This window comes from Apis laboriosa, unplaced genomic scaffold, assembly GCF_014066325.1.
Source record: "Apis laboriosa isolate Shangri-la unplaced genomic scaffold, ASM1406632v1 scaffold68_cov148, whole genome shotgun sequence".
Lineage (NCBI taxonomy): Eukaryota > Metazoa > Arthropoda > Insecta > Hymenoptera > Apidae > Apis > Apis laboriosa.
In genome coordinates, this window is record NW_025224135.1 from 1,323,796 (window position 1) to 1,340,060 (window position 16,265).

The window sequence follows — 16,265 nt, forward strand, 5'->3', positions numbered from 1 at the left end:
CACTACTAGCACGTTCAAACTTAAATTTTTTTTATTTCTTAATAATATGCAAATAGAAAAAAAAAAATGAAAGAATTTTAACGAATAGAATAGAAAGATTATCTTGTAAAAATAGAAAGATTTTAAAAGTAAGAATAAATAATTTTTAGTTAAATCTCATTTTGGAACGCTAGAAATTTTTTAATTTTTTGTTTTGTGATACACTTCAATAAATAAGATTTGAAAACAATGATTATATATATATATATATGTAAAACTAAACTATATATATAACTATATAAATATAAACTATTATATATATATAAAGTTTAACATTTTCAGTGTATTTTACGATTACTTTGAAACCATGTATCATTTATAGATTTTTCAATTAATCAAGTCAACAGATGAACGTAAATGATGATTATATATTTTAACAGGTTAGTTCAAATTTTGTTATACAAATGTACAGTATATATTTTATAATTATTATTCTAATAATTTATTGCATAAAATGCAGATAATTGATGTATAATATAATTGATTATAACTCAATTTAATTTTGGCTTAAATTCAACAGTTTGATTTAACATTGACTCAATTTTCGTTGGTTTTAAATTATAATTCAATTTGAATTTTACCTAAATTATAATTCAATTTAAGTTGAGATCATAATTATGAGTTCAATTTTATTCTTATGATTCAATTTAAATTTATTATATTATCATATTCTATATTTATTATATTATTGTATTCTTTAAGTAAAAGGTAATTTAAATTTGGCGCGTGCTAGTATTTCTATCGTCCAATCGGATGTTATAAAAAGCCAATATGGCGTCAATGTAACCCGTAAAATACGCTAAAAACGCTAAGTTTTACATACGCAAAACTTTTGATTCAATGAATTCCAACAATTGAAATCGATATTTTTGTATTTTACTGATCAAAATCTATTGGACGATATAAAAAAAGTTTAACAATTTTTAGTGCTCAAAAACGAAGTTTAACCTAAGTTTTTATTAAATAACGTGGAGATGGAAATAGAGAATTGTGAAGGAAATAAACAAAAATTAGACAGTCCAGGAGATACATCGGAATATTCTGCACCAACAACAACTCAGTTAATGACTTATAAGCCTGTGAAAGTAAATTTGAAAAGATCATTGTGAGTATTAATCATTGATTTGTCAAAACTTATATCAATAGTTTCTTGCTATACTTCTATGAATGTTGTTTCAGTTCTTCGAAAATGTTAACAGAGAAAAATGATATTAAAAAGGAAGAAAATGATGCAAATACAAATAATGAAACAAGTGTTCCAAACAAGGTTTGATAATATATTTCTTTCTTAAACAAATTAATTAATAATATATGTAATTTATCAAATATTTTAGAAATATTATAATGATTAGAACATTAAAACACAGAATTTAAGTTAATTTAAAAATTATATTTCATAGGAAAATCATGATACTAGTGAACAAGATTTAAAATGTATTCCAAGAAAACGTCGATGGGGTACTACATTGTCTACAGATACTGCACCTTCATTTTCAATTTCTACAGATTCACTTAAAGTAATAATTTTATTTCTATTAATACATATTTATATTATTAATTATAATAATAATAATATTACATTTTATATTTTTTAGAAAAATATTTCTTGATTTTTACTCATAATATTTTATAATTTTAAAGATTTCAAAAATTATCATATAATTATATATAATGTAATATATATTAGATATTATTTTATTTTTAAAGTTTTGTTCTATGAAATAGGCATTAGTGCCAGGAGCAAGACCATTGTCGATAAATGAAGTTCGTCTTTCAAAAGATGATGATGAAGATAGAGATCATTATCAGATTAGTGAAAAGTGGCACAATTCTAATGAAGGAGTAAATGATAATAAATCTGGTGATGAAAATATACAAAAAAATGGTACAGCAAAGAAAGGAGATGCAAAAATAGATAATCATATAGGTATGTAAATCTATTCAATAATCTATTTTATGCAAATTATTTTAATTTGTCATTGTCACGTTTTATTATATTTATTTATTATATTTATTAAAGATTAATCAAAACAATTTGATCTTTTGTAAATGGCATGAAAATATTTTGCTTTTAATATTTTTAAATATTTGAAACATACAAAAAAACTTTTGTTTTTATAAAATAAAATATTCTATTAATGTTTTTAATTCAAAGTTTTTACATTTTTATTAAATTGTTCTGATTTTCAGCGGCAAGACGAAAAATATCTATTGTTAAAGAAGTGCCACATATAAAATCTCCGAGTCCACCTGCTACAAAACCTACAAATATACTTTTGATTAAAAACTTGGTTCGTCCTTTCACTTTAAATCAAATTAAAGAGTTACTCTCACGTACTGGCACAATTGTTGAAAATGGATTTTGGATGGATAGAATTAAATCCAAATGTTTTGTAGAGGTATTATATATATATATATATCAATTATGTTTAAATAGTATACTCATTTAATATATTATATTATATTATAATATGATATATAAATTAATTTATATATAATATATAAATTAAATTATATTATAATATGATATATAAATTAATTTATATATAATATATAAATTAAAACATTAATATATAAATGATAATATTAATTGAATTGTTACAGTATGCAAATGAGGATCAAGCATTTGAAACAAGACAAGCATTACATGGTATATCCTGGCCTGTTTCAAATCCAAAAAGGCTTCATGTTGAATACGCAACCAAAGATGATATGGAATTGGCGCGAGAATTGTCAAAAGATCAATCTATTCCAAGAAAAACAGAACCTCTTGTACCATCTGATTCATGGCAACAAGATTGGAACCGTGAAGAAAGGACAAATACAAAGGTATTTTTATAATATTATATCATATTATAATAATATGAACATATGTAAACATATTATAAACATATGAACATATTATGAACATGTAAAGAATTTAAAGGAAGAATGTAAAAGTTCAAAAAAGATTTCTTTTTTTAAAAAATAATAATTATAATAATGTAATAATTAAATGAGAATTTCGATAATAATAGGTAATGGTAGTCCGAGAATGGGATCTAGGTAAGGAAGATGGCCAGCAGCACATAAAAGAGAAAGAACGTGAAAAAAAAGAACATGATAAAAAAAGACGACAGAGGAGTCGGAGTCCAGCGGTGGAAGCACACTTGCCAGCTCCAGCCCGTAAATTCAAAAAGAAAGAGGATGAGCCACCACCAGCTAAACTTTTAGATGATCTCTTTAGGAAGACAAAAGCAACGCCATGCATATATTGGTTACCACTCATAAATGAACAGGTACATTAAAAATATAATCAAAAATAAAAAAAAAATATAAAATAAAAATTTCATATTTATAAATGTAGGAGAACAAATATATATTAATTTCTTTTTTAATACTTGAAAAATATATTTATTTTTGCATTTCAGATTATTATTGAATTTTATTATAATTATTTTTATTTTTTAATTAAATATTAATTATAATAAATAGTAATTATAATAGTTTAATTATAATAAATAGTAATTATAATAAAATATAGTAAATTATATTTTTATTAATTTTTATATCTTTTAAAGTATTAAATATCATTCTTATTTTTTAACTTAATGATAAAATAAAAAACAAAAATATATTATAAAAAAAAAATAATATTAAAACTAAAGAAAAATGGATTTGAATATATGATTTTTGATTAGAAAATCACTATATATTATATATATATATATCCTTCACTAAGACATTCTTTTAATTCTTTGATATTATTATTATTTTATTAAATTCTTTTTATCAAATATGGAGAATCCATAATTTTTTGATAATATAATAATTAAAATATACTTGTATTTATAAATATAAAGTATCTTATTTTATATCTTACAAAAACAATTCAAAATAACTTATTATTTATTATAATCTTTTCTTAAGTTTTATTCTTAAATATATATACAGTATATATATATATCTTCATATTTTTAAATTCTTCAAAATTTTTTTTATTTTTGTTTATTTTAAGAATATTTTATCTTAGATTTATTAAATTATTTTTTTGTCATTTATCATACATTTATTCGTAAATATATGTTATTATTGTATTATTTTTACTTATTATAATTTTTATTATAATTTTTTTATTTATTATAATTCATTAAAGTACTTATACAAATATTTTAATTACAGATAGTTGTGAAAGAAGAAATGAGAAGGCAACATATGGCAGAACATGCGCGCAGATTAGAAGAAATGAGACGCGCAGAGAGAAACAACAGAAACAGTCGTCGCCGTCGTAGTCCGAGAAAATAGTTCTCTGATCTACCACTTTCGATAAACGTACCTTTCCCTTTCTGATGCAAAAATTCCGATTTTGATCAGTTACATTTTTAAAAACGATGTTATGAATCACGGAAAGACAAATGAATTTTTTCTTTTTACATTAGACAGACTTGCCGAACATACTCTTTAAATTTTACTTTCTCAATCGTTCCACGATTTGCAGGCTGTTTTACAATTTAACATATGGTGTTAGAATTTGCGTTTTTATTCTTCAATTTTTTTCTTTTTTTTTTTTTTTTTTTAATTCAGAAAACTTTTGTTTCTGTATCGACTTCGCGTATTAGTTTCTCTGTTTGATTTCATTCGTTCAATCGCTGATTTTTGTTCATTGGTCAGAAACTGTACAAATTTGTTGCATGATCAGGAAACGTCCCGATCTCCGATCCATCGTCCCTGAAATTTCAGCATTAAGGGGGTATTCTGGTAATCCGGCCAAAAAGATAAGCAATATTCAGGATTTTTTTTCTCGGTAAATAAATGATAGCTTTGTAAAACTTTTATACTATATTAATGCTTACTTAACTTTTTTTTATTTATATATAATTTATATATAATTTTTTTACATAAAATAATGTGCAATAACGTCTCTAAGAAAATCTTACTGGCAGAATAGAAAAATCAACTGAAAATTTTTTGCATATTTTTAATTCCTTAATAGATAGCAATCACTTATGCTAAAGGTACTAATTCTTAAAATATGAAAGATTATCTTTTAATTACAATTTCTATCTGCAAAAAAAATATATAATATTCAATTTAATTAAATAGCTATCGACAATAGTTAATGATTTGTAGAATAATTTTAAAAAATTTCAAATTAATTAATTTAGATAATCTTTTCTATTTTTATTCCGCCAATAAGAAAAAAATCGTTTCGAGAAAAATTAAAAAATTTTCCGTACTGACTTTTGATAATAAATATAAATTTATATTCAATCGGCAATTCTGGCTTTATACAAAATGCCTTTAGCTACTTCATACTCTTTATCTTCAGTTGATCTAACATTTCTATCGACTTGGGTTGTTTTGAAGTGTTAGTATTCTCGCGTTCTGATTTTGCAGATTCATGTTTCGTTCTACTTCTCCGTGACTGACATGGCATCTGGTTCGATAATCATGTTCATCCTTTGCATTATTTTTAGAAGTTTAAATCTTCCATTAATGTGCAAGCACATTACATGGCAATTTTTTATTAACTTTTTTTCAGAAAAAATATGTTTGGAAAGCATCACATGCAAGAGTTAAAACTTTTGTTGTTCTTTTACGTGTTTGTCTCCGAACATTTTTCTATAATCATCTGAAATCATTATACACGGGCTTCGAAGTATCACGAATTTTATCATCAATAACAAATGGATGTTTATAATCTTCCAATGTTTTAGTTGCTTCAGCCTTGCGCCATTTACACCAAGATTCAGGTCCTTCTGCGCAATAGGAATGCTGAGGATTTTCGACAGTCGAAATTTTACGATAGTAAGTCGTTCATACTGCTTTCCTCATCTCTTCGGTTGAATTTGAGTGTCGACATATAGTCAAGCTAGTAATAAAAAATTCCTCTATCAATTTATTTGTCAACTATATTTTTTCGCCATTGTACTTTTCCTCTTTTTCTTTGATTTATTCGTCCTTGATTTGCAGTTGTTTTTGTGTCTTTTTCAACTGAGTAAGTTGTTTTTAATATTCGCGCATTTCTTCATATATGAAACGCACTCTTTCTTCTTATTATGATGAAATCATCTTCTTAAGATTTCGCATTTAATAATCCTCCAATGAAATAATCATATATTTTTCGTCATACTTTTTGGTAGATCTTTCAAAACTTTTAAAATATTTTCATCGTATCTTCGTGGTTGGCATCGCACATTGCATCATTTCATGCCATGCATTGTTTTAATATGCGTCGCTTATACTATACGAGGGAAATCTATGTTCAATGTTGAAATAATATTTATATTTGAAAATTTCATTATATTTCGAAAATATAGAGAAATATTTGAAAGGTATAAATAATATTAATAGAATCGATTAGAGCTAGAGTTAGGTATTATTAAATAGACCGAAACGAGCCGCTCGACCGCTAGTGTTCATGCGGCGCGCTTCGGCGCGTTCGTTACAAAAAATTATATTAGTCTAAATTATTTTGAATTTTGCTATCAAATTTTCAGATAACATTTTTAGAGATACATACTTTCGAAAAATGTATAAAAAAATTGATTTTTTGAAACCGGATTACCAGAATATCCCCTTAAACCATACTTCTTACAGGTCGACATTGACTATCCAACAGTGCGGCGTAACTGTAGAACAAACGATAGTGTTTGCATCGTGTAGGAGTGATGCATCACGTTCTACGATACGTCGTAGTGCGATATCGCAAAACGTGCCCTGGGAATTGGAGGATAATCAAACGAAAAACTGTCCACATAGGGAAAAAAACTTGAAACTTAATATTCATGATCATTGAAAATGTTTGTTTTCTTACAAGAAGACAAAACAAAATAAAAACAAACAAAAATGAAATGAAATGAAAGTTGAACGAATTGTTAGAAGCAGCAACAAACAAAAAACCTGAAATGATGATGGCGAGAGACTGTGGTATTGACTGATATGAAGTTATCTTAAAGCATCAATGAGAGTATTTTCTCTCCCTGGAGTTATTTCTTTTCTTTGTCGGTAGAATAGCCTGACTTCCTTGAATTCTGACATATACTACCATAAATTTGGTAGTAAAATGTAAAGTTTTAGTGTTTCTCGTTTTCGCGCAATAAATTTGCACAACCAGAAACACATTTGTATATATAAAGTATAATTCAATATACCGTGATATGACATGTAAAATTATCAATAAATGTAAAACACTATAGGTTATATACAAAAAATACATTTGCCGCTTACTTTATACAATGTCACACCATATTTAGAAGATTTGTCATTCATCCTTGAAATAAGATCGAAAGATTTACGAAAAAAATACACTTTTAAAACAGAAAATAAATTTATTCGTTATATTTATTTTATTGTTTGTATTCGAATTCGTGTGATTCGAATGAATATATTTTACTAACATATAATCGGAAAGAAAACCACTTCACAAGGAAAAGAATTATATAACAAAATAACTCAAGCATGTGACAATTAATGTTTCAACCAGGAAACGATTGTTTACGTAAACTTATTCGATCTTTATTTATATTAACATCGTTAACGCTAACATTGTAATTGCTTCAATTTACAAAAATCGTGAATTACAAGATGTGTGCATGTCAGCTATTAATTAAAACATCTCACAATCATAAATATTATAAATAGGAAAAATAAAATTGAACTGAAAATTTCAAGTTTAATGTTTAACTTAACTACCAGTTTGTACACTATTATGTCCTTTCTGTAATTAAACTAATCTTAACAATGTTATGTTCAAAAAACACTTCTTTCGCATTTAAAAAAAAAACAATTATACAATAATATACATCTTTTATTATTTTCATTTGTTTTATATTATTACGTAAGAAAGATCAAGAATTGAAACGATTATAAAAAACTGTAATATTTGTTTTGATTATAATTCCAAATCTATTTTTAAATCGTATTGATCATATAATTAATATATACCTTAATATGACTTATTATTGTACATATATGTATAAGTATTTTTTGTATAAAACTAAAAAAGCAAACTAAGATAATTCAATATATAACTGTTTTTAATATTAGAAATATTTTAATTTTTAAATTTAAATAATAAATATTTTAAATTTTTTTCTTAAATCAATTTAAAAAATTGGAAAAAGAAACTTTTCAGATTTATATTTATAAAGTAATTAGACTATTTAAATCAGAATAAAATTATAATAAATCACTATAATAAAATGATTTGAAAAAGTTAATTAATATAGTTAGAATCAATACATGAATCATTAATAATAATTAGAATCAATATATGAATCATCAATAGGATTATAAGAATCAATATTTTCATTAATTTTTATTCTTTATAATGGTATTTTGAAATTATTTTAAGAAATTTGAAATTGACAATAATTTTCAATCCCTAAAAAAAATTTCTTTTTTAATTTATAATATTTTGTCTAAAAATTCATATTTAACAATAAAATTTTAATGAAATGAAATTTATTTTTTGCGGTTGCATTTGCATCACAATTAATTAATTTAAAATATATAATTTGAATGTATATATGCGATTATATTAATTTTGCGGTACATTCAATTTAAAAAATAAAGTTCGAATATAGGATTATAAAGGATTCGATCTTATAAATATGATAAAAAATGTGTGTATACGTTACAATTCAAATTTATAATCCAAAAAATTGAAACAATATTATTTGGAAATTATTAAAAAAAAAGTATTTTTTTATTTACAATGTTGATTAACATTTTTAATCTATTACTGTAAACAAATGAATCTAATGATAATATTATATTTGGATTTTATAATTTATTTGTAAAACGTATACACATATTTCTATAGTTTCGATACGCCTATCTCGTTATCAAAAGGATGCATACTAAGTTAATGATGAACGCATTAATTTAATTCCTATATTGAAAAATTTTTGATATTTTATGTTTCGATTTTCAAATAGTAAAATAAATAATCTAATTAAAACCCTTTTTATGTACAATATTTGTTAAATATTATCATTATACTGAGTTTACTTCACTATTTACTAGCAATATATATAAATAATAAATCGTATTTGGAATATTTAATCAAAATATCATTGATTAAAAAAATAAATTGAAAATAAAACATTTGCATATAAGAAGGGTTTGATACAAATATATTAAAATTCTTTTCAAAATTGATATCAATTATTCATTCTGCTTATTATTTACTCATACCACATTTATTTTATTTCGATGGGCATCATTTAATACATTAGTCGACTTTCACGACACTGTAGATTTTTCGTACAAACCAGAAACAGGCAAAGAAACCAATTGATCCTATTAAATATATAAAATATATAATATAAAATAATAGTTTATTTTTTATTATAAAACATCATAATTTTATTAATAAGAAAGAAATACATCTTACCCGTCAAAACGAAAAATAAGTAAACCATAATACAAGTATAACCGAAGTAGAGAAATGTAGATGTAGCATCTTCTATTTCCAATTTAGTCATAAAAAAATGTATGCAGTAAACTAATAAATAAAATGCAGTAAATCCAGATGTTAGGAAACTACGCCACCACCAATGATAATCCTATAAAAAATATATTTAAATATTTTTAATAATTATTATATTATCTATTATATATATATCTATTTTATTAAAAATATTATTTATTTACCTCTGCGCAAAGATGAAAATAACAAAGTAAAATTGTTGTTTCTGAACACGTAATTACAAGTATAACAAATACCAAAAAAAGAAATCCAAACATGTAATACACCTGACTTGCCCTGAAAAAATAAGCTAAAATTTAGAATAAAAATGTTAAAAATAAAAAATTCTCTCTTATTTATAATTAAATTAGCAATAATTGAAAATAATTTAAATTAATAATATTTGTGATTGCAAAAACTATTGCAATATATTTTAATAATACCTACCATAAAGAATTAAGAATAAAGAATAATTGTATAAATATACATCCAAAAGGTAAAACTCCACCCATTATTACTCCAGGAATTGGTTGAGTATAAAAACTTTGCTCTGGTATTTGTCTAGGAATTTGATTAGTTCTTACAGGATGCTCTAAAGACTGAAATAAAATTCATTATTAATTTTTCTATGAAATATGATTTTTTTATAAATAAAATAATTATATAAACAAGATAGAAAATATTTTGAAAAAAGAAAAAAATTTTTATATTTCTTTTTTTAATAAAGAAAGTTTTTGCAAAAAAAAATTTACCCTTTTTCTAAATCCAAAATAAGCACCAATAAATGTTAATGGAAGAGATACTCCAAACCAAAGTGCTAGAAGGGCAATAAGAGTACTAAATGGTACTGCAGCTGAACTTTCATTTGCCCAAAATATTAAATTCATTATGAAGAATAAACTGAATACAATTCTGTAAATAATTCAATAAAATTAAATATTTTTTACATGATAAAAAATATTATATGAAGTTGTATGTAATTTATATTCTCTGTGTATATATATATATACAGTATCTTAAAAATGTTGGAACATTCATAAACTGGAAATTCTGGATAATTTTAAGCAACATTTTTCTTTGCAAAAACTTTCATTATAATTTTGTTAGTGAGTTATTAATAAAAAATAATCACGAACTAACCTAATCGAACCGACGAATTAGCTACATGCTATGTAATTATAATAATGAATAAATAAATAAATATAATATTCAACATACTTTTTTCGAGATATATTGTTTGAATCTGTGGTCAATAGGCGACATGAAACCAATGCTATTGTCGCAATTAGACTAGATTACATGCTCTGTGATTACATGCTAGTGTTTTTTGTTAATAACTTGTAATAACAAAGCTATAAGTTTTTGTAAAGAAAAATGTTACTTGAAATTATTTCCAATTTACAGTCATGTTCCAACATTTTATTTTCTATATATTCAAAACACAAAACGCAAGGAATTATTACATTCACAATCAAGTTAATATTGACTGAAAAGAAGATGTGCTATTAACTTTGATTCCTGATATTTTCATTATCTCGAAAATGTACAACATTGAAAATTAATTAATTATTAGTTTTCTATTAAAAAATTTTTGTAAATTCTTTTAAATTCTTTTAAAGCTAAAATCATAAACAATTTTTTCGTATAAATTTCAAAAAATTATTATTAATTATTTATTAATAATTACTATACAGAGTATTCCCGATCTGTAATAAATAATTAATTTATTTAACAAAATTATAAATAAAAATTATATATAAATGTAAAAAAAAATAGTTTAAAATATATTCATATTTAAAAATAAATCTCATAATATGACATAAGTAAAAAAATTACTAAATAAGAAAATTATAGAATTTTCTAATTTCTTAGTAGAAAAGTAGTAATTAATTAATTTTCAATATTTACGACATAATAATTATGAACTGCAATCGAAATTAGTACCATATATCTTTTTTTATCATCATATAATTTTTATCATAAATATTTTTTTATCATAAATATCTCCTTAAATATTTTTAATAATAAGTCGAAGTTCGTACTATTTGCGAAATAGCGTTATCTAATTTATATTTATATATTATATTGTATCAAATTCTATATATATTTTTGTATTTTTATATGTGATATATATGTGTATTTTGTATATATATTTTTTTATTATGTATATATTTCATACATATTTTATTTTTGGATTTTTTATATTACGATATTTCAAAATCAAAAAAAAATTTTCACATGTTACTAATTAATTTAATCATATTTTAATACAAAATTGCAAATTTGAATAAGAATTTTTATTTATTTTTTTGATTCAAAAATTTCTATTTTATATTAGGAAAATATAATCCAAGAAAAGGTGACATACGAAACTTTTATATTTTCAAGAATAAAATTTTTTTACTAAATTTTTTATATTTACAATTATAGTGTTAAATGCAAGAAGATTTTTAGTAATAATTGTCAGTTTCTATATTTTTAAAAAAATTTCGCCAACATTGATTCAATTTTCAAAGTACAAAAGATTTATATATATATATATATATATAAAGAATGTAAAATCTTATTAAACATCTTCAAAAAAGACTGATCATCTTGAGATTTTTCTTATATTCAACAATACTAACAATACAAGCTGTGATTAATTTTAATAATAATTTTATAATTTTATAATTTCATGAATTAGCATTTATTATGTACCAATTTTTATTAAAAAAAAAAAAAAAGTAAAAGTAAAGTGTTACCCAGGACTCAGCATAGATGTCAATACTACATTTGATTTCCATTTTTCACCGCCGAAACTTTTATATATTCTAGCAGATACATAACCAGCAGTAGCTCCAAGACAAACATATAAAACCATGGCACAGGTCATTAAAGCTCCTCTATTTGCAGGAGATAAAAATCCCAAACAAGCAAATGCTATTGATAATATAAAAAAATTTTTTAATTTTTATATTTTAAATATAAAATATTAAATATATATATATATATACACATATATAAACTTACCAAGTGTTACAAGTGTCATATAAAACACCTGAACTCCAGATCCAAGTAAAACTGAGAGTAACATTCCTTTACGAGGAGGTCTAAATACATCACCATGAACTAATTTCCAACCAAATTCTTCATGTGCATCTTCTCCTGATTCTATCTGGAAAGAAGCCTGCGTTATTGCAACACAGACATTATAGTTTTATGATACAAAACAAAATGTTGGATTATATGTCCTCATTAATTAAACAATAATATTATTATGTTAATTAATAATTATGTTAATAATTTTAAAAGTTGCAATGAAATATAAATTTATTGATTAAAATAAAATTTATTGATTAAATTTATTGATTAAAATAAAAAATTTTAAAAATATGACTAAATGATTAGTACATTTCTTTATTGTACCTGATTGTATCTTGCAATATCTTTGTGCAATGTTCGGAGCAATATCATGGCCACCATTCCAGAAAGAAATAAAACGATTATTAATGAATTAAGAATACTGAACCACTGAATATTTGTATGCGGCATAGATTCTAAAATATAATCCCACCTAGATGACCATTTGATTGTACTATTTTCCTAAAATTAAAAATATAATCATAATTTTTGCTTAATAAAATTATCAAAAAAAAATATTTTCAATTTGTTAATATTAATGCTTACTATATATGTTACAGAGTATGTATAAGTAACAAGTAATTGTTGACCAACAGAAAGTGGATCATGTGGTATGTCTAATGGTGCTTTGTTTTCACAGTCAGGAATATTACCATGTTTAATACTACGAGGAACCACTTTAGCAGCTATTAAAGTAAATAAACATAATTTCAGTAAAATTCAGCAAATGCAAATTAAAGTATAAATAAAGGACAGATATAAAGTTTAATTCTTACATATTATGCGTCCACCATTTTCCTTAAATGCAGATCCCCATTCTTCTTTAACACCACTATGATACGTAATTGTAAGGTCTACATGATTAAATAGGTAATAAGTTTTTGCTTTGATATATGCAGCCTAATAAAGAAGAAATTAATTAATTTTACTTAATATATATTTTGTTTAAAATTTAAAATATAATAAATATTTTTTAAATCTTCTATAAAACATTTATTATAATAATTATTTTTTCTCTTATTTTAATTCATAAATAATATTGATTTAAATTTACATTAATACTGCAACTATCCACTTGAGATCTTGATTCTCGAGAAAAACATCCCATTGGAAATCCAGTGCTACAATATTGTCGTTCATCTTCTAATTGATAACACCATGTAACTGGCATATTATCTATAAAAAAAAATAATATAGTTATAATGTTAACAAGAATATGAATATTTTATCTTTAAATTCATTAAATTATGAATATATTACCAACTATCCAATGATGCTGATAATTAAATGCCATTCCTTTTTTCAAAAATTCCAATTTTCTTTCTGAATCTCTATCTCCTCCTTGATATTTTTTTTGACACACTGTTGCACATTTAACATTTTTCATGAATTCTAACTGAAAATTTATATAATATATATTATTTTTTTATAATATATATATAAATTTTATATTTTTAATTTTATACATGAAATTATTTTTTTAGAGCAAACTTAGATAATTTTCAGATGTATAAACAGAACTATTTTATTTGAAATTTTCCATACAATTGATAAAATTATACTTATTTTTCCAATTCTTATTCTTTTTATTTGATATTTTTTTAGTAATTTAATATAATATAATAATATAATAATTTGATATTTAACATTTATAAATTATAAATTTTTATATTTTTTATAATTGTAATTCTTATATTTTTTAAATATAATTATACAAAAACAAATAAAATTGAATATAATACAAAATTTTTATATAATTATATATATTTTATAAAAATATATATTGAAGATTTAATATCATACCTTATATGGTGAAGGTCTTATTCGTTCTCCAAATACAACTTGTCCTAAATTTTCAACAGGACTTTGACTTTCATCAGAAGGGCAAAAATCAAAACTAAAATGATATAATTCAAACATTTATATCATATATGATATTTATATTATATTTATATACATATATATACATGTATATATATATTTTTGAAGACTTACTGATGATATTCATATGGTATTACATATTTCTCAGTATTTAAACGATTTACATACAGTTTAATTTCAGACTGAAAAAAAAAAATATTTTAACAAAACAAAATACTTATCTAATATTTAAACAGATTGTAATTATATATAAATATTTTATATTTTTTTTTAAATTATATATATAATTATATATAAATAAATAAATTATAAATTATTTCTTAGATATTATATTTTTTAAGTTTTAACTTTTATAAAGTTTTTGTAAATTATAAATAATAAATTTAAAAAAAATATATTTAAATTTTTATAATTTTTAAAATATATTGATGTATTTAATTTATTAATCATAAACTTAAAAATTGAATATAATATTTATATAAAACAAAAATATAAACATATTAATAACAATTATTTTTTACAATTCATATATTGCTGACATTTCATTATACAAATCAAAATGCAAATTAAATATAAAATATTTATTCGTAAAGTCGAATTAAGAATATCTCATAAAAATTATACAAATAATTATATTTTCTAGTAAAACCTTTCATGGCTCAATTTCAATACTATGAATCGCATGTCACGAAAGGCCACGTCAAAAGATATTTGTAATTACCAAAAATTAATCCTTAATTAATGTAATACCAAAAATAAAAATTAGATTAAAATAAGACTAATACTTGACAAGTATTATAATAACGAATGTGAAGTATTTATATTTATAAAAAGAAAGAAAAAATATGATAAACTAATGTAGTCATGATTAATTTTTGAAATATTTAAAAGTTTTTCATACGCACTTTACATGTTTCAGAAGTTTCTCCAACTTTGCAATAATTCACGGGCGCTAAACCCGGTAAATAAAAAGCTAATGAATGATGAATTGAACATATAACAAACAATAAGTACAGCAAAATTATTTTCGCCATTGTGTATTGTTGTTCGTTCTTACTAACTACTTGCCTAGTGCAAGTATATGTCAATTACTATATGAAAAACATCGGACACTACACTGCCATGATACCGTCATTGATAACAGACGTATTAGACACAGATTGGTAATTTTACCGCGTGGCAGTTTCGTTATTTATATTATCAAATTTTTAATTACAAATCAGATAAAAATAAAAAATAATTAGAATTCTTTTTGTTTTCTCTTTTTTTAATTTTTATATTGATAATTTATTTGTAATGTCTTAAATATATAAATATAATGAATTTATTATTTTTAAATTCCTTTTATTTTTAAATCACTTTATCACAAACTAAATATAAAATAGACATCTCATCCAATTTAATTTTGTCATGTAGAAACTTTATGTAATGTTATCGATTCAAAATAAAAAAAAATAACATTGCTATGACAAAAAAAAGAATTAAACATATAATTACTATTATTATTAATTATAATTAAAATTATTATATAAAAAATTTATTATAAAAATTAAGAATATGTTATAATGATATAACAAAATAAAAAAAAAGATTTTTTTATTTTTTTAATTTTATCAAATTTACTATTTTTATATGTTTGAATTGAATATAATTACTAAATTCGGCTTAAATTATCAAGAAAAGTATTGATTTTTCGTACGATCGATAATATAGAATGACTTAAAATCTCATAAAGTTTTAGATCTACTTTATATCTTGTCTGTGATTT

General features: G+C 22.3%; 2 protein-coding genes across 7 annotated transcripts; one reads left to right on the forward strand and one right to left on the reverse strand.

Annotated features, from left to right (window-relative positions):
* The first annotated feature begins 345 nt into the window (after window positions 1-345).
* LOC122719001 (apoptotic chromatin condensation inducer in the nucleus) lies at window positions 346-7,344 on the forward strand. 5 transcript variants are annotated; one of them, XR_006347491.1, is made up of 10 exons: window positions 821-1,144; window positions 1,219-1,306; window positions 1,440-1,556; window positions 1,765-1,966; window positions 2,230-2,438; window positions 2,644-2,868; window positions 3,057-3,317; window positions 4,201-4,350; window positions 4,718-4,822; window positions 6,619-7,344. XR_006347491.1 is itself a non-coding variant. In XM_043944500.1 (9 exons), the coding sequence occupies exons 2-9, from the start codon at window positions 1,014-1,016 to the stop codon at window positions 4,321-4,323; spliced, it is 1,356 nt and encodes a 451-aa protein (XP_043800435.1). In that variant the 5' UTR covers window positions 346-419; window positions 967-1,013; the 3' UTR covers window positions 4,324-7,344. The 5 variants fall into 5 exon arrangements, 4 of the variants coding, with proteins under 4 accessions (XP_043800435.1, XP_043800436.1, XP_043800437.1 ...); XM_043944500.1 differs by adding an exon at window positions 346-419 and having other exon boundaries at window positions 967-1,144; window positions 4,201-7,344; XM_043944501.1 differs by having other exon boundaries at window positions 4,718-7,344.
* Window positions 7,345-9,202: 1,858 nt separating this feature from the next.
* On the reverse strand, window positions 9,203-15,797 carry LOC122718636 (transmembrane 9 superfamily member 2). Of its 2 annotated transcripts, none has more exons than XM_043943840.1 (15): window positions 15,403-15,797; window positions 14,612-14,679; window positions 14,420-14,513; window positions 13,877-14,012; window positions 13,671-13,792; window positions 13,393-13,516; window positions 13,163-13,302; window positions 12,902-13,078; window positions 12,506-12,650; window positions 12,238-12,415; window positions 10,246-10,405; window positions 9,941-10,092; window positions 9,679-9,790; window positions 9,419-9,590; window positions 9,203-9,324 (listed from the first exon to the last, which is right to left on the reverse strand). In XM_043943840.1, the coding sequence occupies exons 1-15, from the start codon at window positions 15,529-15,531 to the stop codon at window positions 9,257-9,259; spliced, it is 1,977 nt and encodes a 658-aa protein (XP_043799775.1). In that variant the 5' UTR covers window positions 15,532-15,797; the 3' UTR covers window positions 9,203-9,256. The 2 variants fall into 2 exon arrangements, with proteins under 2 accessions (XP_043799775.1, XP_043799774.1); XM_043943839.1 differs by having other exon boundaries at window positions 12,506-12,662.
* Between the last annotated feature and the right edge of the window lie 468 nt (window positions 15,798-16,265).